The sequence below is a fragment of the Ochotona curzoniae genome, unplaced genomic scaffold (assembly GCF_017591425.1).
Source record: "Ochotona curzoniae isolate NIBS_2020 unplaced genomic scaffold, NIBS_Ocur_1.0 contig_2404, whole genome shotgun sequence".
NCBI lineage: Eukaryota > Metazoa > Chordata > Mammalia > Lagomorpha > Ochotonidae > Ochotona > Ochotona curzoniae.
The window spans coordinates 4,049,435-4,071,664 of record NW_024465451.1 but is presented as its reverse complement, the minus strand read 5'-3'; the positions used below and the strand labels follow the sequence as shown (position 1 = coordinate 4,071,664).

The window sequence follows — 22,230 nt, the reverse complement described above, 5'->3', positions numbered from 1 at the left end:
CTATCATCCCTCACTCATTTGAATCCAGGGTTCCTATTTTCTGCCCATGCAACTCTGCCAGGTTACTGAACTTCTCTATGCCTCACCTTTAAATGGGGTTAATAACTGAACTACCTTGCAGTCTTATGATGACAGTCAAATTGAGTAATTGTTGCAAGTGTTTTGAATGCTACCTTACTAAATCTTCACTGGCATGTAATAATCATTATTATTAACTATATCTCACATTTCCTAAAAGCTTTATCATGCCCTTCTCTCCCCTTGATTTGAATTCCTGCTATACCAAACAGTTACAGGGAAGAGACTGAATATGTCTTAGGGCAATAATTTTGCTGGATTTAATGGAGGTCTTTTGGGCTCTAGTTGGCAAGGAACTGCCTTTGTGCAGAAAGCAGAATATGGGTGAGGTAGAGGAAATTGGCAAGAGCTCACCATAAGGCATCCCCAAGTCATTTGTTTTGTGGTATTTTCCTTTGACAAATATGATTTTATTATTTTCCATCTTAGCTTCATTATACTAAGTAAAATATATTCCCTAAAGTACCAATATTATTAACACCAAACGCCAATAGGAATATTACGAAAGGATTTAAATTTTTATCCTCAATTTGTTCTCAACCTTCTTTATCCTTTATATATATATATATTTTTCAAATATTTAAAATGAGTCCCTTTTTCTGTGAAAATTTTTGCAATCACCCAAATACCTTCTACCCTAAAGCAATTTTTATTTGGGGGCTCACGTCTAGTATTTATCCATACATAAACAAGCATTTAATAGCTATAATCAAAAGTACACATATAATTTTATGATCCACTGTTTTACTTAAAATGATGTTTAACACTCTTTCGACAGGGTCATATTTATCACTTTAATGACTGCATTCAAACTGCATCCCATTAAAAGCTATAATTTACCTCACATTATTGAGCTGACAGAGAGGTTCCTCACATTTTTTTTTCTTCTCTGTAATAAAATCGTGTCACTATAAACATCTTTGTCTGTGTGGCACTTTTTGCCTTTGATTTCATTCCCAGAGATGACTGAGTCCACTGAGTGTTTGAAGAGGTCAGTGGCTAAAAATGAGAATTCATAAACTCGCTTCCAAAAGGGATCTTCCGCCTTACTCCATCTGCAACCTGCAGTCAATACCCATACGTGGAAGTTTCCACGAAGCCTCGGCAATACTGGGTTTCGGATGTTATGTCTTCATTTTCCCCCTAGGGAAATGAATGCTACTTTTTTGCTTCCTCCTTGTTTCTCTCCTCTGAATCCTCTGAGCATTTGCTTTGCTTATCTTGGTCATGGTCATATGCAATTGTAGGAGTTTTCGTTCGATGCTGGTCTTTTCCCCGGTGTGGTGATTGCTGCCATCTTTTTCATCTTGCTGTTTTCTCTAGTGAGTTTGGCTGAGTGCCTGTGTGCTTTTCTGTTAACAGTGCTTTCCTTGCCTCATGCTTGTTCCAGGGTCTGTTCATTGGCATGAAAAGGCTTTACATTATAGAAGAGTGTGTTGGTAGCATGAAGTGAGGGAGGTGGAATAAGAAGTGGGCAGATGACGTTGGGGAGAAGGAAGTGGGCAATGCCATAGGTCACCTCCCTACCCCCTTTTCTTCATGTCTTCGACCTCTGAACAATGTTGCTCACCTGACACCCTAATCTTAGTTTGGTGTTGTCAGGGTTCCCAAGGCTGCCTATCATTTCTCCATCAAAAACATTAAAAAGAGAGAAATGGACTACTCCACCTTTATTACCAATGGGGGACCCTCAGTGTCCTTGAGCACTGTCTTTTCCAACTGCTGCAAACCAAACCAGTGGGGAGCAGGGATTACAAGTCAATACTGAGCTAGAGTGATGGGGTTTTACCTGCTCCAGGGGGCCAGGAGCAAGGAGACGCTGCCTAGAGTGAGCTTGCTCAATGGGGAAGAGGGGCCAAGAGAACACCAGCTCCACTGTGTCTGCCATTTGCCACAGGAAACCTTCCAGTATTGGCCCAGTGTGGAACCCAGCATGTCTCCCGCCTAGAGCTCAGAGCCCAGCCAGTCCAGCCCAACCCTCGTGCCAAGCTTCCTTTCCAGTACTCTTTAGAATTAAGAAAATATTCTCCATTCCGGTCCATGGTGATCCGGGCACAGTGTTAGAAACACCTGCTGACCTCCACCACTCTTCTCTTGCAGTTTCCTGCTTCTTCAACTTCACCAGCCCTTCCGGTATTGTCCTGTCTCCCAACTACCCAGAGGACTATGGCAACCACCTCCACTGTGTCTGGCTTATCCTGGCTAGACCCGAAAGCCGCATTCACCTGGCGTTCAACGACATTGATGTGGAGCCTCAGTTTGATTTCCTGGTCATCAAGGATGGTGCCACCGCTGAGGCCCCAGTCCTGGGCACTTTCTCAGGAAACCAGCTCCCTTCCTCCATCACCAGCAGTGGCCATGTGGCCCGTCTCGAATTCCAGACTGACCACTCCACAGGGAAGAGGGGTTTCAACATCACTTTTACTAGTGAGTGTTTCTTCTGAGTATCTGCTTCTGAGGATGCTCCCATGGGGATGGGTGGGCAGGTTTCAAGGACATTACTGGGTACAGGGCCTGGGCACAGAGTTCCCAGCATGACCAGATAGAAGCATCAGGTGCTGGCCCAAGAGCAGGTGCTGGCCCCAGAGCAGGTGCTGTGGAGATGCTCTTGTTGAAGCATCCATTCCATATGTGTGATTTATAATGTAAAAAGAGCCTGGAGCTCTTTCCTCATATTCTCTCTCTCCTAGAAGGCCCAGCAGCAAGCAGCAAGCAGAAAGGGCCCAAGGAAAATAAAGTCTGTGATATTCTCATTAGTTCCTCCCTGATGTGTACCAGTCAAATCATGAACACCTTTCTCTTGACCTCAGGGAGCTACTGTTCTCTTGAGCTCTGCAGATAATGGGGCTGCTCTCAACCAGCTTTGCCCTGCTCTCCTTCCATAGTCCAATTAGAAACCAAGACTTGGAGCAGTGTTCCTCTTTGAGGAACATTTGAGAGCCTACTCCTAGTGGTACAGTATCTCTGAGCTGTGATTTGAACATGGTCACTTCCTGTTTCACTGCTGAGGCCTTCTCTGGAAGCCCCCTGAAACAGCCACGAGGGTGTTCGTTTTTGTGTCTCATGGTTACACTGGAGGTAGGATGGGGCTTGGATATGGAAAATTACAAGCACCCAAAGATATTTTCAAGTGGGCATCACATCATAACAAGCTATAAACCTGATGAGCTTGGCTAATGACAGAAAATCGAGTGAGGTTCAAGTTGGGCGTACCTCAACTGTTCCCAGGGGCAGCCTGTAAAGTGTTAAGATATCAGTTCAAGCCTACCGCTAAACACAAACAAAGAGCTCATCTCTTTGGTGCCTTTTTATAGAACTAACCTGCAAAAGCCCCCACCTACCATTGGCAGAGAGGTCTTATCCCCACATCCCACCCATCCTTGGAGCCCAGTTGAGCTGTAGATATTAAATACTATCTGATGGGCCATCTGGGACCCCAATTCCAAGGGACAAGCCAGAAAAAAGGCTTGGCCCCTTCAACACACTTCTTCTAGACACCGATATTGGAAACCACCCACTTCCTCCAGTTTGTGTTTTGTCCAAGGAATTTCCATTCCCAATATAGATGAGAAGAAAGTGGAGCCCACTTTTGTCTTTGTTAACCTTGCAGTCTGGTATCGACAGTGATGGTTGTTAACCTGTCTGTCCTCATGGTTGCTCTTCCTGTACAATCCTGAGTTCTAGAAAGGATCAGGTGTAGATCACCTCTACCCAGCACAGGGCCTTCTGTGTGGTAGGAATCAGTAAGTGCTTGTTGAATGGAAGGATTCACAGGTCCCTGCAATTTCTCATCCCACGGGGAGTGGGAAGACTGAAGCTGAATAGGCATCCCAAGGGAGGTGAAGGCTCAGAACTCTGCAGGTTCAAAGTCAGTGAAGACACCCAGGAGGGATTTGGGGTAGAAACAGACACTGGTGGTCTCCCAGGAAAGTTCAAGTCTAGTAAGTCTCATATTCTGAGAAAGGAGTCCTTAGGAGGAAGCAGAAGGCAGCCCAGGCCTAGGCAGCATACTGACCTATGCATTTTTTGTTCATACAGCACAATTACAGAGTTCACACACTTCATTGTGCATTGATGCTGACAGACAGTCGGACGCATAGATGAAATATTTTTTAAAAACCTGGACCCCATCCTAGACCCATGGAGTCAGTCTCTAAAGGGATGAGGCCCACAGAATCTAGTTTTAAAGATTTCTGAGTTAATTTGGATGCAGTTTGTGAAACAAGAATCCAAGTTCAGAGATTTGGGAATGAGGATATCTCCCCCAGAGAGTTATTAATCTCTGTCATCACAGGGGATGGCTGAGTAGTTCACCTTCCCGCAGTTGTCCCCGTAGCTGACCATCAATCCCTCCACCCTGCTGGAGCTCCTGGGAATGAACTTACTGCTTCCCCCATACACAGTGAACAAAGACAGAGTGCTGTTTATTGAGTGTATAGTGTGTGCAAGACCTAGCACCGAGCAATGTTCCATCATCACTGGTAGCCTCATGACAAAGCAACGCATAAGCCAAGATCTGTTCTGTCACACCAACAGACCAGGAAGACTGGAGCTTGCAAATGTACCCAGGAGGAAGTGGGCCCTATTGAAATCTTTGGCTTAGAGCTTTTGTTCTCAGACATTGGAAATAGTCCATGCCCGTGCTCGATACACACATGTGTGCATGTTTGCATGTCTGTGTGCATGGATGAGTACGTGGCCATGTGCAAGTAACATGTGTGTGAGTGTGTATGCATACATGTGGATTGGGGACATATATGTGCACATCCAGAATTATGCAAGTATGTGTGTGTGCGTAGGTGTGAGCATGAGTATGTATTTACAGACCTGGATTGTGTGTGTGTGTGTGTGTGTGTGTGTGTGTGTGTGTGTGTGTGTGTATAGATACCTGTGTTAATGGATATATGTACTTCTGCCTAGATTGTACGTATGTGAAGGCATGTTTGTACATGTGTGTCAATGAGTGTGTGCACATGTCTGTTGGTGTGTGCCTGCATGTATGCATGTCTTATATGTGGACCTGTATGTGTACATGCATATGTGTGTACATGAATGTGTGCATGGACATGTGGGTGCATATGTGTGGGGGTGTGTGCATGTTCATTTGTGCATCCATTTGTATACGTGTGTGTGGCTGATAGGGTTTCCTATAGAAACAGCCTTGACTTTGGGGTCCCAAACATCACAGGAAACTGAAGTCTGATCTGATCTAGCCTTTCTATTTCAGAAGGAGGGTTGCTGGGGACTCAGCCAAGGCCCCATGTGGGAGTCTCCCTGGGTCAGGCTCCTACAGCTCCTCTGCGATGGAAGGAAGCCCAGGCTTACAAGCAAGATTCCACAGCCTCCGGGGTCCCTTCTGTCTCAGTGTGCCTGGGCTTTTATCACTGGAGGCCTGTAATCTAGGTTCTTTACAGTAGCACAGGCCCTTATGGAGTGTCCATGTCCTTACGGAGCCTTCTCCACTAGAAAGGGGACATCCCTTAAAATAGCATGGATGCTACAGGGCCTGGTGCCAGAGACAGTCGGTGCAGACACTTCCAGTGGAGGAAGGCTTGGCCATGTACCTGATACTGATGGCACAGGAAAGGAGAGAAGAAGGAGAACTCATACTTAACTGCCCCAAACCCTGGGCACTCTCCTATTCACCCCAACGTTCATGCTATTTCAGTCTCAGAATCACCCTGCTAGGGGAGTGCAGTCTCCATCTGATGGCTCAGGAAACCGAAGGCACAGCAGATTACGTAAGTTCCCCAGAACTGGCTAACTAAAGAGAGGCAGAGCTCGATGAAACCTGCAGGGCTCTGCCTCTCTGCATTATCAGTTGCCTGCACAGGGAGCAGCAGATCTGACAAGAAGCATGGAAATGAAGGCAATGGCTTCAGACAGGGTTAATTCCAGGGCGCCTACTTTATGGTGCTTAGTGTCTATTAGTGTCACAGGGTTTAGAGCCCAGCTCCCCTACAGCATAAACGATCCACTGTCTGAAGTTAGGGAAGCCTGGAATGGATTTGACGTGGAGGAGACAGATCTTCTTAGCTACACCTAGTCTCAGTTTACTCAGTTGTCAGCTAGGGCAATAATAGCCACTTGGTAGACATGAGAAATCCATAGCTCATACGCCTGATATATAAATGTCCAGTAGGCAGAAATCAGGTTCGTTGCTCAGAAAAGCTGGAGATGAAGTTCAAGAAGCACCTGCTCTGTGCCCAAGGTGGCCTTAAGGCAAAGCCTGAGTTTCTGGGTTCTGGGGTGTCTAGCTGGCCCTCCCACATGGCAGGTACTTGGGGACATGGCACCAGTCCAGGATTTTCCAAACTAAGGCTCTTTGCTTCCTTCGGCGGTCCATCTGCCCACCTGCTCTGTCTAATCATGCCCTTGACTCCTACCTCCACAGCCTTCCGACACAATGAATGCCCCGATCCTGGTGTCCCAGTGAATGGCAAACGGTTTGGGGACAGTCTCCAGCTGGGCAGCTCCATCTCCTTCCTGTGTGATGAAGGCTTCCTTGGGACGCAGGGCTCTGAGACCATTACCTGCATCCTGAAGGAAGGTAGTGTGGTCTGGAACAGCGCCGTGCTGCGGTGTGAAGGTACTGGCCCTTGGGCTGGGGTGGCAACTCTCTGTTGGAGAGTAGGGGGACAGGGGACCAAGCAGTCCTAACCATGTTGCTCTATTTTGATTTTTACATTTTGGAGTTTATATTAGTATGCATTGTTTCCTTGAAAATTGGTGGACAAGGATTCAGAGAGACAAGGTTAATTCCCTCCCCAAATGCCTGCAACAACCAGAGTTGAGTCAGAACAAAGCTAGGAGACTAGAACTCACTCCAGGTCTCCCCTGTGGGTGGCAGGGGCCCAAGTGCTGGAGCCATCACCTGCTGCCTTCCAGGGCAAGCATTAGCTGGAAGCTAGACTACAGAGTGGAGTCAAGACTGAAGCCCAAGCATTCCAAGAAGTGACACAGGTATCCCAGCAGTATTTGAACAACCACACGAAACACCCAACTCGAGGGTCCGTTTCTGTGTCCATCTTGTCTTCTCCTAGGACCCTGGAACACCCTTTACCCTTGCATGGGATTTTGTAGGACCAACTGGTATAGGACTTGGAATTGCAGGCAGAGATTAAAATGGAGAATCGCTGACTCTGGACTGTCAGGCATCAAAAATGTGTCTTCTTTGGCCCGGGCCCTCTGTTGCTAGCACAGCCATTAGAAGCTCTGCTTCCAGCTCCTGCCCAGAGGCACTCTGCCAGCCCAAAGCGGAGCTGGCAGTGTTGCGAGCTTTCAAGTCTTGCAGCCTGCCTGCCACTCTTCCCTTCTCCACCTGCTCCCCCAGCCTCAGCCTTTGTGCCCCTGTTAAGTGCTGCCTTGATGTCCTTGTGGCCCATGATGGGGAGATTCGAGGAGACCACACTTGCAGCAATTGCAAGGCTCACTGATTCCCTGCCTCCCCAGACAGGGCAGCTTTTGACTTGATTTTAGAGCCCAGTCATTCTGTTTCACCAAACTGTACATTTCAGACACAGAGTGTGGACTCACAGGCCCGTGAAGGGACAGAGACAGCATCTGGGGAGGCCGTGGTTCTCTCCTCCTAGGAGCTTCCCCCTCACTGCCCGTGATGGAAACAGAGGTTGGAAACCCACAAGGCTTCTCTACATAACCCAATCCCCAAGTTCAAATCTGAGCACACTGGCCACCCCAGGAGGAGCAGGAGCATGAAGAGGGAAGCGTGCCCTAGAGAACTGCCCCCACGCCGATAGGTTGGTGGGAAAGGACACAGAGCTGAGAACAACAATACAACTCACGTGAGGGTACTTCCAGGAATTCTTGGGAAATAGAATGGAGAGATACAGTTCTTTGATACAAAAAGTTTTTAAAAGCAATGCCTAGTTTTTGCCTAATGTGTGTTTCTCTTGAACTTCTGAAAAATTCCATAAGTGCTGAGTGTGTGGGTTCCGTGAGGTAAGGGAAGTTTCCCAGCCTTGCATTCCACACTGGGCATGTTCTTTGAGATGTGGCAGGTGCTGCCTGATGAATAACTGAATTGCTGGATGAAAGACTGAACTAGCCTAGAGACTCCCTTATGAGAAACATGTGCTTGAAAGGCCCCCAGAGCCTAACCCTGATGTCTCCACCCTGCATCGCCTACCAGCCATGTCACCTGGGCAGGCAACAAAGACCCTTCGTGTTCCCACTGTCTCATTGTAACGTGGCTCTGAGCCGTCACTGGAGTACAGCCCAACAGACAGGTCTCACTCAGTAACAATGGGCTGTCAGTACAATTGGAACTTGGTTTCCACTATTTCTTCATCAGAGCAATCCCACCAGGATGGGGACTCCACTTTGTAGGATCAGAAAGGCAGTTTCCATCCTTTGAGGCACCTGCCCACACCCTCACATAAGTGGATGTTTCTTTCTAACATCTGAGGTCCCCAACAGTTCATCTGTTTTTCCACCAAGTGCAACCAGCACTTGTGGCAGGAATACACTCTTTGCAGTGAGGGGCACAATGTGAAATTTACAGTTCCAACTGTCCCTACTGGGTTAGGTAACTACCTTGGCCATGGTTCCCCTCACCACACCACAGGTTGTGCTCCTGTGCATCTGAGGGAGTTGTTTGCAGATACACACACAGCCAGTCTGGAGGATAGGCGGGCAGTGGGCAGCCACCTTTCCAGCCAGCACTTTAATCCTCCCAGCACTTGTCACTGTCCACCGAGTTCTTGGTTCTTTCTCCTGGTGAACACTCTTGCCCTGAACATCTCTCTGCTATCTCTACCACCCTCCTGGCCTCTCCCTTCTCCCCATCATTTATAGGCCATTAAGCTATTCTCTCGGACATTTGATCTTGCTATTCCATTTCTCTTTAAGGGTTCCATGGGACTTGACCCTATCTCCCTACCAAGCTTGTGGGCTGTCCCAGGCAGGAAGGCTAGAACCCCAGGGTCCCTAAGCTCACAGGGGCTCCTTTGTGAGATGACCTCTCTGGGGAAGTCTTGGGACTTAGTAACAGAAGGATCCTCCTCTGTTCTCTATTCTCTGTCCTTTTGAATCAGAGCTCCCAGAGCCAAGTTCTGCAAGTGCAAGGAAATGGTAGCGAGTGGGTGTGCACCATGAGGTACTGAGTTTTTGTGTAGCTCAGAACCACATAGGCAGAGTCCTCATTTTGAAATTAAAATGGTCTGACTCGTACTGGCCCGGGGGGGAAGTGGTGGGATTTAGGAGGAAATGGGCACCTGAAGCAAGGAGCCACCCATTAGTGACCCAATTGGTACAAGGGATAGCCTGCTTGGATCCCTCATGGTGCTGGGGCTTTGGTGCCAGCCTGCTTGGAGTGGTCTGGGATATGGGGTGGGGGGTGGGGGGGGCGGCAGCATGTCAAAGAACAGAGGAGAGGGCAATCCAAACGCCACCAAGAACAGCCGATCCCAGCATAAAACCTCCAAGTGGATGGGCTGAAGCAGTCCCCGGGCCCCCACCTCTCCTTAGCCCTTTGCCCCGCTTCCATCTGCGCCTCAGGAGCACCCTGCGTGATCACCAGCATCTTTGTCTTTTCCATGTTTTCCAGTTTTGTTTTTGATTAAGTATCCCCACCTTGTGGACAATTAAATACAGATGCTAATGGTCTTTTGGAAAATCTTTTAATATATGCTAAGAGCCACTTAGCATTTGAGAGGCTGTAATAGGACAAGGGAGAAAATGGCTTCTCCTAAATATAGCAAGAAGGATGAGCACCTGCCAGAACAAAAGCCAGGGTCGGCAAGCTTCTCCTTAAAGGGCCAGGCAGGAAGCACCTTGGAGTTGGCAAGCCCTATGTCCTCCACTCAACTCTCCAATGCCCAGGGAGCTTTAGACGGGGTGTGGATGAATGGGCCAACCCCTGTTCTAAAGATGTGGGACATCCATAGATTTAAAATCAGAAATGTCTTAGGCAAGCCTTCCAGAGAGTGAAGGCAGCTTTAGAGTGCCTGATTTGCTCCTGCCAATGCTTACCTGTCTCCTTTTCGTCTCTTTTAAGAATAAAATAGCCATATCCACCCACCCACCATCCATGCTAAGGGTCACCTCATTTCAACCTGGTGTAGTTCTGCGAGATTGGAAAGGTTACCATCCCCAATGAGCACAGAGAGGCCCGGATCGGTGTGTGAAATGGGGCCAGAATTCACACCCAGGCACTTACCTGCCCTGTCCCTGCAGGCTGGCTGCCTGGATGATCTCGCTAGGAGGAATATAATATCAGACATGTTTACCAAAACATCTACAAATAGGATGAAAAGCAGGTTTGCCTCCTTTCCACATCTCAGTAGAAAATTAAAACAACAGGAAACATATTGCCCTTTTGAAACACAAAGGAAACAGGGCGACAGGTAGAAATCTCTGCAATTGACAGCATAAAGCAAACTGGCAGAGGCAAGACAAATATAGCAGTTATGATGGTAAAGTCACGAAACTCCCCATTAAATACAAAGACTCTCCAACAATAGTGGGGAAAAGATGAAGATAATTTCTCTGCAGTGAGGGTTCACTCATGACCATGACTTGACCATCAGATAAGATCTGAGCTCAGATTCAGTCTACTCTTGCTTGTCTGCAAATCCCTGAGGGACAGCCAATAGTGAGGGTGCAGCTGGGTAGTGGGAAGTGGGCTGGAGAGCACGGGCCCCTGGCAGGCTGAGTCACTCTCGTGGGAGAGGAATGGGCTTCCGCTCCTTCTGATCACTCTCAGCAGACAGCTGCAGCCCACTGGAAGCAGATCATGTCCATTGCAGAAGTATTGGTCAGCATAGGTGCTCTGACACGCACCTGCAGTGGTTAGGAACTCAGGACCTGAAGTCAGACTACCTCAGCTTCAGTCCTGGCCTTGTTGCATCCTTTTTGTGTGGTCCTGGACCAACAAACAGCTCACCTCTTTGCACATCTGCTGTGTGTGCTCAGCTGTGCACAGACTGGGATCTGTCCTCTCCTTACAGGTTGCTGTGAGGAGAGACAGGACAGATAAAGGTCACATAAGGTACAGCATACGGCACATTGTGAGGGTTCTAGGAGTAGTTTTTCTTGCTTTATTTTCTCTTGTTTTTTTTTTTGTCCCGATTCCTCCTTGCCATGAACAACCTTAGTATCAGTGATCAGGTGTGCTGGCTCAACCAGGGCAGGGGCCACCAGCCTTCATGGGAATCCCAGCGCCACAGTCGGCATGGGATGCCGTTATAACACACCACAGGCTGGCTGGCTGCAACAACACAGATTGTTTTCTCACAGCTCAGAAGGTTGCAATGCCAAGAGGAAGGTGCCTGAGGCCTCCTCTGGGATCCCTCTAGGATCTTACCTGGTCTTTTTCTCCATGCAGGTGGACCCTGGCTGGCTCTTCTAACAAGGGCACCACTGTGGGACCAGGCATCCAACCTTGAGACCTCAACTCATGGAAAGTTCCATCTCCACATGTAGTCATATACCAGGGGTTCGTGCCAATCTATGGGGTGAGGGAAGCCACAGTTCAGTCCCAGACACCTAGTATTCCCACTTTTCAGCTGTTTCAATCCCATCACAAATATGCAATGAGCACCTACTGTGCACCAGGTCATGGGATAGACACCAGGCCCCTCTTTGGTCTCAGTGGTTTATTCCTGGCTCTATTCAAAGCAGGATATGCTCTTCTCTTGGGGTGTGTGTGTGGGCATTTATCACTCCTTTTTTTTCTTTTTCTACCATTTTCTACCATGAATAGATCATTTCAGAGCCATACCAAAGCAGAGAGCAAAGTATGCTGAGCCCCTCTGAACTTATCTCCAGGCTTTAATTGAAACCACACCACCGCCCTGCTTGCTCTGGAGTTATTTTGAAGCAAATTTCAGCTTCCATGCTTCATCCATGACCTTTGAGCACATTATCTCTAACTGACAAAAACAACTCTCTAAGCCATAACCACAATACTATTTTGCAGATTAAAAATAGTTAATGCAGCCAAATTTTTCCGATCAACTAAGGCTTTGCTTTTGTAATTAGAAAACAATCTGGCTCCTTCATAGGAGCTATGAGGCTGAGAGGTCTTGAGTCTTTCTATATCTAAAGCTGTTAGCCCCTACATCTTGCAGGATTTTTGTAGAGGAAGTGAGGAAGTCCCTTCTGCAGAGTCTCATGCCTTCTGAGTATTTCCAGTGGCTTCCCTGAAAGGCCGTTTAACCTGAGCTCTCCTCTCTTATAATCCCTTTAGTTGGCAGTAAGATCTATACACGTAATCAGATTTGGGATCCAATTTTTTTCACCAGAATAGTTGATGAGCAGAGCTCTGTGTCTCTATCAGAGGCACATAACATCTGGCTGTCTCTCTCTTTGGGGGACATTAGGAATCACTGATGATCAGAGCCTGGGGAATTACAAAGTGGTCATATTCTGTTGTCTCTTCTGGAATACTTACAGAGAGCTTGTGCTCATCAACCCTTGGCTCACTCTGGAGTACATAACACTTACAAATAATTGTTTTCCTTTATTTGCCAGTGAGTTACATGTTAATGAATTGATGCCCTAACATCTGCCAAAGGTAAACATATTTTAATGCCATTTCAAACCAGTGGATTGAAACATGTGTCTGGCGTCCCTTGGCATTACCATTCTGACTGCTGCCCAGAGGACCCCATTGACCAGGTAGAGACTTTTCAAAGTGGTAGCTCATCTTGTCCATTTGCTATCCCTGATATAGAATCATCTCCCCCAACTCATATAGTGATTTACTGATTGCTTTGGGGATTTAGTGACCCCTCTCATGCCATTTAGAGTCTGCGTACCAAGAGTGATTGCTATCATTGAGTTGATCCTGTTTCCAAGCCTTTCGAGGAACACAGCTGAATTTTTTTTTTTTTAAGAAAACACACCATTTCAAATGTCAGAAGACTGGTTTCTTTTTGATTTAGTTTCCTTGCTATCATGTCTGCATCTTCTTTCACTCTTGCTAAAAATCCCGGTTCCCAACACATCCTCGTAACTTTCCATTTCATAAGAGACTATTTCCAAGTCTGCGGAAAATATCTATTATGAAAACACTATGCAAGGATTGTTTTTTCCCCTCAAAACAAGGTTTTAATTTCATTTTCCACAAGCTTTTGAAGTACCCTAATGCATACTCAAGAACCCCTGAATAGTCACAGCAATACTACCAAAAACAATCTGATTGCTGAAAGTAATTTGGGATTTTTCCTTCAAGTTCTTTTTGTCCTTATCTCCTACTTGGAGATGCTCTGTCAGTTGGCAGCATTTTAAAATCTCTTTAACTGGCTTCTTCATGTGTGATTATACCATCAAGCAGTGGAGTATTGTATTCATTTATTTTATTCTGCTCTTGAGTTTTCAGAAATTATTTATCAAACTTAATCTTTTAATTATATAAAATGTTATTACTGAATATTAAAATTAAATCCAAAGCACAGAGTATATTTGGAGAAATTATAGTTTCTCTTCCTCTCTTCTCTACCCTACTGCTTCCCTCTTTGCTTGAGGAATTCTTTTTTTCCACGTTTGTCGTACCCTTGCATAGATTGCTGATATGAGTGAATACGGCATGTGTTGGTGCATAGTGCATCACTTTCTTAGCTAGACAGAATCATACTGAATCTACTATTCTCTGCTTTGCCTTTAATCACTTAACAGTATATTCTTGGACCACCCCCATGGCTTTATACAACATACTCGTACTACTGTGCTGTAGCTGCATAAATAGTCTCTTTTGTTAGTTACCCTAATTTATTCAGTCACCTCCCTGTGGCTGAACACTTGGCCTCTTTCCATTCTTTTGCCGTGATAAATAATGATGCCTCATATAGCCTTGCATGTATCTGTGTTTTCTCACATTTTTGCTACTGTATCTTCGAAATAGAGTTCTGGAAATAGAATTTCTGGGTCAGAGAGCAAGCACACATGAATTTTACTGGATATTATCAAATTCCTCTCCCCAGGGGTGTTGTGCTGTTTTGCATTTCCACCACAGATTATGAAAGCTCCTGGTTTCTTATGACTTCACATGTCATCAGACTTTGAGTTTTGCCAATCTGATAGCTGAGAGATAACACCTCATTGCAGTTTTAATGTGTGTTTTTCTGATTAAGAGTAAGGTTGAGCATCTTTTAAAATGTCAAACAGACCGTACGCTTAGGAATGTGCCTTCCAAGTCCCTGCCAGGTGATTCCTACTCTGGAATATGAAAGTGAACAAAACATAAAGAACATGGTGAGTGCAGAGGTCATTTGGCCATTACAAGAACACTAGAAGATATTGGGGAAATGTTGGAGCAGATAGAGGAAGCACAAAGGTAACCAGTTCTTCTGTAGGTAGAGACCGAGCATCCCTCCCTGGAGGACGTAGGTAAGGTTTGGTTGATGTGACTGCACTGAGTGCAAAGAGGGTTGGGCAATCAATGATAACTGTGAGATCTGTGACTTCCTGGAAACAAGCAGATCTCAGTCCAGCTACCAAGGAGACTGGGGTTCAGCCTGCTCTGCAGCGAAGAGTTCCCACTCACTGCTGAGATACTTGGCCTGCACAGGAGCGCTGGGACAAAGCCATGGTTACGTCAGTGTCATGTATCCATTGAAGAAGCATTGGTTGCTTCACTGAGTGGGACAGAAGAGGTGTGAGAGCCGAGGTTCCCACAAAAGGGAGACTGTTTACACAGTGGACTCATTGGATGTTTGATTCAAGTCTTATGTAACTACATCATTTCTCTAAGCCTCCACTCATCGAGAACAGGGAACTAACACCTGCCTCTAAAGTGAGCAGAATAACAGGATGTGCCTCACCCTGTTGCTATTGTTGCGCGAATAATCCACGCTAAGCCCTAACTGGTTGTGAGGTGCTCTGTGTGTGCTGCAGAGGATTTGGAGACAAAGGTCTGGAGGTTAAATCCCAGCTCTCACTCTCTTAGCTCTTGCCTTGGATCTAGTTCCTTCAGCTAATCTGCCTTCATTTTTTCCTCTATAAAATAGGGACAACAGCTTCATCAATGTGTGTCTTTAGGTGACATCATGCATGTAAAGCCATTGGCATAGAAAGCCATCAGTGTGGGCTCAACACTGCTTTGATAGATTTCCTTGTGTCATTTCCCATCAACAATACTTGACCACTATCCTTGTGAATTCCAGAAGGTTAGGGAATTGTGAGAAGAAGGATGGGATATATTTGACTGTAGTTTTGGGAGCTGATTCTCAGGAGAAATCTCCAGAACTCTGCAGAGAAAGACAGGCTGTATCGCTGTTTATCTCTAATCCTGTGCAAGGTGATGAGCAGTAGCTGGTAGCTCCATGCTGGGAGACCCGAAGGAAACAGAAATCATTGAAAAAATGAGCAGCTGCTTAGCTTCAGATTTATGGGTTTGTACTGTCTTGTCAGCTCCAGGATTTGCTAATTCAGAGCTCATTTCTAAACCTCCACAACCGCACGTGTTCTTAAGGGGTAGTAACATCACCTTCCTCACCTGAGCATGGTGACATTACCTGAAGCCCAGTCCCTGCCCTGGGCCCTGCATGGTATGCTTGAAGCAGTATTGGTGGTGACAACTGCAGTAACAGCATTGGTGGTGGGCACTTGGAGGGGCATCATAAGACGTGTGGAAATAGGTATTTAAGGTGGGCTAGGTTAAATCATATTAACAAACCACCCTCAGAGCTCTGTGACTCAGCAGCAGGGTTTAAACCCCACACAGAGTACGAGCCTGCATGTCTATCTTGGGTCATCAGGGTCCTGCTCTTCAGTGTCACTTGGAGGTCCAGGAGGCTGAGACTTCTATCAGGATAGCACCCACATGGGTATGTAGCTCACTCCCGTTGCCATGGCTGGGTGCCATGGCTGCAGCTTGCAGGAAGAAGTGGGAGGAAAAAGGTGGAAGGAGATATGGGTGAGAACGGAGGAAAGGCATGGGCAGAGGGAGATCTAGGGACCGACAAGAGGCTTTGCAAGGTCAGCAACAGCAGGAGATGTGCCTCCACCACCCCAGGGTCTTGTTGGATCATTGACCACAAGCTGCCATCTGTCTACCCCATACCTCTTTCATCATCTACCTGTCCAACAATAAGCAGTGGGAGCCAAGCGTATGCCAAGTGCAATGCTGAGTGCAGAGGAGGCAGTGCTGTGTACAAGTTGCATAACCCAGGCCCACGTGGAAATGATCGTGGAACAAGGAGCATTGAGCTGTGCACCAAGAACACTGGTATCATGACCCCTGCATCTCCAGGGCTGGAGCCAAGGAGCTGGGCTGGGCTTAGGTCTCTGCCTCAGGCCTGACACAGAGTGAGGAACAAAGGAGCAAACCAGTATGACCCACATATGAACTGTGCTGCAACCTTTCACAGATGGCAAAAGGGCTTTGTTCAAAACATTCTTTTCATTTCTCCCCTCTGGCCTTTAATAAAATTTCCAATGATGTAACTGACTGGATTTGTCCCATAATGGCCCCAGTAGACAAAGCACATATTTGCGTTTTATGTCATTTCCCATGAAAGCTGACTCAATACCTTTCACAGAGAGGGTTTGTTGTTTATTAATTTACCCCGTTCCACCATCCCACCCTGCCAAGAAAACAACTTCTTTCTCCTCTTTCCCCAGCTCCCTGTGGTGGTCACCTGACTGCACCCAGTGGCACCATCCTGTCTCCAGGCTGGCCTGGCTTCTACAAGGATGCCTTGAGCTGTGCCTGGGTGATTGAAGCCCAGCCAGGCTACCCCATCAAAATCACCTTTGACAGGTGCGCCTATAGCCATAGTCTCTGGGAAATAGATGATAAGGGGGTAATGTCCTTGGAACCATGTTGGAGGGAACGTAGGTTGGGAGAGACAACAGCCATGAAACTGGACTGTCAGCCAAGACTATAGGATACTGGAGCAGACTGGTAAAGCAATAGGGCCAGACTGCACCAGCTCGGCCTCTGCACTTGGCCAATGCTGTATGGGGAACCATGACTGGGGTAGACTGGGATATTACTTGGGATGTGAGGGTCCTTCTTGGGGGAGAATGGACAGAGATCCTCAGGTGTTAAGGCATTCAAGTGTTCATGAACCAGATATTAATTTCCTGTGTTGGGAAGGTGGCCTTGCTGACCTCTGACCCTGGTACTGCTCAGATTTCCTACCTCTAGCTTCTACCTTGCTTGTGCCCCTTGGGAGGGGAAAGCAACTCTCCCTACCCCCGATTCAAACACATACTGCTTCCTGACAGGGTGCCTGTGGCCTGCTGTAGCAGCAACTTGTACACTTCTCTGAGCAGCCAGATGGTTCATATTTGGGGTTTTATGGGTGACTTGCTCTCTTGCAAGTTGTATAATCTTCCTTGCTTCTAATTTTTTAACACCCCTTGAACAATGTTAAAAAAAAAATCATTCTCAGCTCTCAGGCCATAGGCCAGATTTGGCCTCCAATATTAGTTTATTGCACCCTGGTCATCCCATAAGGTGAGTGTTGGTGCCTGGCCAAGTTAAAATGGGTCATGGTGCAGACCTTGGAGAGGATATGGAGAGCTCTGACCATCCCCAGAAGGAGGAAGGGTCCATTGGGTAATGGAGCAGGTCCCTCTGTTTGGCTGGTGAACATGTATAAACTGGGTACAAAGATTCACCACCTGCCCAGTTCTGGTTATGAAGCCCCAGCTCTCCCAGGGCTTTCTGTCATTTGCAAATTAATAAGCCATAGGCGGCTTGAGATGTCTCATTTCCACCATTTGGCAGGTTCAAAACTGAAGTCAACTATGATACTTTGGAAGTGCGAGATGGACGAACATACTCGGCACCCTTGATTGGTGTGTACCATGGGACCCAGGTCCCTCAGTTCCTCATCAGCACCAGCAACTTCCTCTACCTCCTCTTCTCCACTGACAAGAGCCACTCGGACATCGGCTTCCAGCTCCGCTATGAGAGTGAGTCTCAGTGGGCCAGGGTAGGGAGGTAATGGAGACCTTGGCTCAGGTGGCTGAGAAAACCCAGCACTGCTCCATAGTGGACCGTAGCTCTACACTATCTCATGGGGCTCTGTGTTAGCCTGTGCTCTTAAACAGCCTCAGCATCCCTCAAGTGTCGTGACAGCATAGGACTGACCATGACCTTCACACTGGGTTCTTGTGTGCTCACCACATGTCCTCCTGTGTGTGCAGTTAAGGAAGTGCCACCACCCCACTGGGCACTCTGGGCACAGAGAATTTGGGTAACTATGAACTTGAAGTCAGATGTTATCTCCCTTCACAGCCGCTCTCACTCTCATCAGCGTCTGCGTTTTTCTCCTCAATTTAAAAAGCCAGTGTCACTTCAGGTCTTTGAAGACCAATGCAAAAAGTTAGAGTTGACAGCACCATGGCAACTGGACCATTTTCTTACTTGTGTTGCTTCCCTAAGCCTTTGAATAGCACCTAAGCCACACCAGAGACCCAATTAAAGTTTGTTGAATGAATGAGGGAACAAATGATTGAGCCAACTTGTTTTCTCAGCTCTCTAAACATCCTTTCTGCTCCTGATGACAGCTTCATTTCATTGATCAGTAAAAGGTGGCTTCAATCTTGCAAATCACTCTCTGTTTGTGGGTCAGCTGGGGGTCACTGTGAGGGCACAGTGATCTCTGTTCCATCTCTGGCCTCTCCTTTCCAGCTATAACCCTACAGTCAGACCACTGCCTGGACCCAGGGATCCCTGTAAATGGACAGCGTCATGGGAATGACTTCTATGTGGGTGCACTGGTGACCTTCAGCTGTGACTCGGGCTACACACTGAGTGACGGGGAACCCCTGGAATGTGAGCCCAACTTCCAGTGGAGTCGAGCTCTGCCCAGCTGTGAAGGTGAGTGACACCACAGAAGACCCTTCCCTGCCTCGCAAGGGCCACTGGCTCTGTCCACCCCATCAGTGAAACTTGGGGTCCTGGAAGGGGGTGAGGGGAAGGGATCTATGGAAGAACCAAGCCATGGAGGTCTTTACTTTCTCTTCACTCCTCCTGTAGCTCTCTGTGGGGGCTTCATACAAGGCTCCAGTGGGACCATCTTGTCACCAGGTTTCCCTGACTTCTACCCCAACAACTTGAACTGCACCTGGATTATTGAAACCTCTCATGGCAAGGGTAAGTTTTTAGGGTCAGAACAGGTATGTGACCTGGTTAGGATGCCAAGCTCTCCAAGTCAAGGTGCTCTTGATGGAGCTTTTCCCTCAAGAGTTGACTACTACATGGGTTGTATCTGAACTTTCCCCAGCAGCCAGAACATTATCATCTCTGAATTACAGAACTCATCCGTTCAGTGTTAAGAATCTCAAATCATCAGCTGCATGAGATTGTACTGGTTTACCACTTCTCAAATCGTCCCAAAGTCTCCCCCTCCTCAATACACACACACACACACACACACACACACACACACACACACACACACACACACACACACGATGATGGCACAGCCTCTGTCTAAACAACTCATTGATGGAGAAGTCAACAACTCACCCACACGTCACTTTTCAACAGATCTGTTCCCTTCTGGCAGTCTTCCTTGTACTGTGTCCTGGAGGAACACAAGATACACCTGCTCTGTCTTCGTCCCATCTTCCCTGTGGATACTACGATGTAGCAATCCCTTTCTCACCTGACTCGGCTTTCCATCTCCTTTGCTTTCCTTCCCAGTTTTGCTGTTGCCTCGATTTCCCTAGCCCAAGTGACTCTTGGGGGCCCAGTGTCAAAGTCAGGATGATGGTTACAAATAAGCACTCATCAGTCTACTTTTTCATTCACCTAATGTTCAGTAAATGACACCCCTGTGAGCGAGAGCCAAGGATCCAGGAATGAGAGGCAGATACAGCCTTAACCCTCAGATGTTCACAGTAAAGTATTCTGAGTTGGGGTGCTTACACCCTGCAGTAGGGCAAGCACGCCCATGCTGAGATCCCACCCAGAGAGTTTGGGTTGGCAATGTTGGCTACAAAGACCAGGCCTCTGAGGTTTTCTGGACATTTCACTAGCCCTTCTGCTGCGTGTCTTTAATTAAGAACCTCTGACCAAGAAGAATTAATGTGTTGAAGAGCCAAGAACAAACTCTAAGAGGAAAAGTCACTCTTCCAGGGTGTTGTTCTACACTCAAATAATGTGAATAAGGTGTTGTGAGTTCAGAAGGGGATAAACAAATAAGTGTGGGAGACTAAAGATCCAGAAAGAGATTCCTCAGCATCCTGTGCCTGCATGTGTGTGCTCGCATAGTGGACTTAACCAACTGGGAACATTCCCCACTCTATCCGCGTAACAGGTGATTTCAGTGCAGGAGGAGCACAGCCGTCCAACTTCAGGCGGGCGTGTGCTTTCAAGAGTCACATCAAAAGCAGAATCCATCAAGGGAAAGACTGTTTGATTCAATTAAATGCAGCTTTGAAAGAATTGATGTCTCAGAGAGACTTCACACATAGCTCAGAGTCAAACAGTAAATAGACAAAAATACTTGTAGTGTCTATGATTGACTAAGCATCCCCGGCCTAACCCATAAGGAACTCGGAAGAAAAATCATTAGGAGATACATCCCTGGCCTGCAAAGCTATAGCCTAAGGTTTTGTGGGAGGGAAAATGCAAATGAAAAAAAGAAAAGACACATCAACTCCTCTGATAATGAAAGAAATGCAATTTCCATTGGTGATGAAATGCCATTTTCCTGCTCAGGTGGCAAACACAGGAGCAGGGCACTGCTGACCATGTAGGAAGTGGATCAGATTTCCAGGGAGGTGGCTTGATGATGGCAGTCCAAAGCTTTTCAAGCACACAAGGAAACTTCACAGCTTCCCTGAGAACATGGAATGCGAGTCTTAGTTTCCTTTAGTGCAAAAAAAAAAATTGGTTTCTTTTGACATTTATTTTATTTTTACTTGAAAATTGGATTTACAGAGAGAGAAGGAGAATCGTAGAGATGTTTCCCATCCACTGCTTCACTCCCCAAATGGCCACAGTGACCAAAGCTGAGCCAGTCTGAAGCCAGGAGCCAAGAGTTCCTGCATCTCCCATGAGGGTGTGTGGACTCTAGGACATGAGCCATCCTCCACTGCTTTACCAGGCACGCCAGCAGGGAGCTAAGTCAGAAGCAGAGCAGCCAGGACTTGAACTACCAGCTATACAGGATGACGGCGCTGAAGCCAGAGTTTTAGCCAACTGTGCCATGACACAGCCCCTGGTAAAAGTTTTGAAATCGATGCATAGTCTTCACCATACACATTTTCCAAGGATGTTTTGAAGATTGCAAAGGCATGCCTTTGAATGTAGCCATATCCCCTACTGGATTTTCCTAAAGAAAAGAAGGGAAACTATGCAGCAAGATTTAGATGCAAGGATGTCCTCTGAAACATTTATTGATCATACTGAAACTTTGCAGCTCCTCGAATGCCCATCAATGAGAAATTGTCAAATAGAGCTGTGTCATGATACAGCCCTAACATGCAATGCTAGGCAGCTACTGGAAGGAAAAATGGGAAGAAAATAGGTTAGGACCTTACAGAGGTAATCACAGTGCACTGATATAGAACCAACAAATTTGCCAGAATATGTTCTTGTCATAAACAAGAATGTGTACAGAGAAAAAGTCTGAATGACTAGCATTTTCACTTTTATTTTAAGCAGTGAATGTCTACATGACATAAATTATGCTGTATAAAAGGATAAAAGATATAAGAAAAGTCATTCATGCCCTATCACATGAATGCAAGTGCCTCACATTGACCTGCACCAGGCTACCCAAGCCACAGCTGGAATGGCCTTAAGCTTTGCGGAACAAGGCCTGAGGTTGCCCCTTCCTCCCACAGTATTGTTCCTGGGGTTAAGGATTGGGTCAATGTCTTTGTCCATTCCACAGAAGCATTTCCACCAAGGCTGGTGGAAGGAGGCCGCTGGAGGGAGCAGGAAGCTGATCTGTGGCACCAAGCAGGAAAGCTAGGCATCTCCATGTGATCCTAAGAGGACAGGCTCTTTGGCCTGCATCTTAGCGTGTGCAGTTTTAGGGCTGTGTGTCTGTGTGTATGTGTTTGGCCTAGAAGTCAACACAGATTATTAGTTGTTTAACAAAATCGTATTTTACACGAATTTTGCTGGTAGAATGCATCTGAGCAAGCCACTGTGCCGTGGCCTGCCCTGGAGAAGTGTGCGGTCTAGGAGTGGGCTAGACAGCCCTACTGGGATCTGCA

At 46.9% G+C, this 22,230-nt stretch overlaps 1 protein-coding gene across 1 annotated transcript in view; it reads left to right on the top strand.

Annotated features, from left to right (window-relative positions):
* The window catches only part of CSMD2 (CUB and Sushi multiple domains 2), a 580,178-nt gene that overhangs the window by 368,388 nt on the left and 189,560 nt on the right, over positions 1-22,230 (top strand). The window contains exons 14-19 of the mRNA XM_040974400.1: positions 2,179-2,505; positions 6,473-6,667; positions 16,663-16,801; positions 17,777-17,964; positions 18,686-18,874; positions 19,034-19,150. Of these exons, the coding sequence (XP_040830334.1) occupies positions 2,179-2,505; positions 6,473-6,667; positions 16,663-16,801; positions 17,777-17,964; positions 18,686-18,874; positions 19,034-19,150 (1,155 nt within the window). The remainder of the gene's footprint in view (positions 1-2,178; positions 2,506-6,472; positions 6,668-16,662; positions 16,802-17,776; positions 17,965-18,685; positions 18,875-19,033; positions 19,151-22,230) is intronic.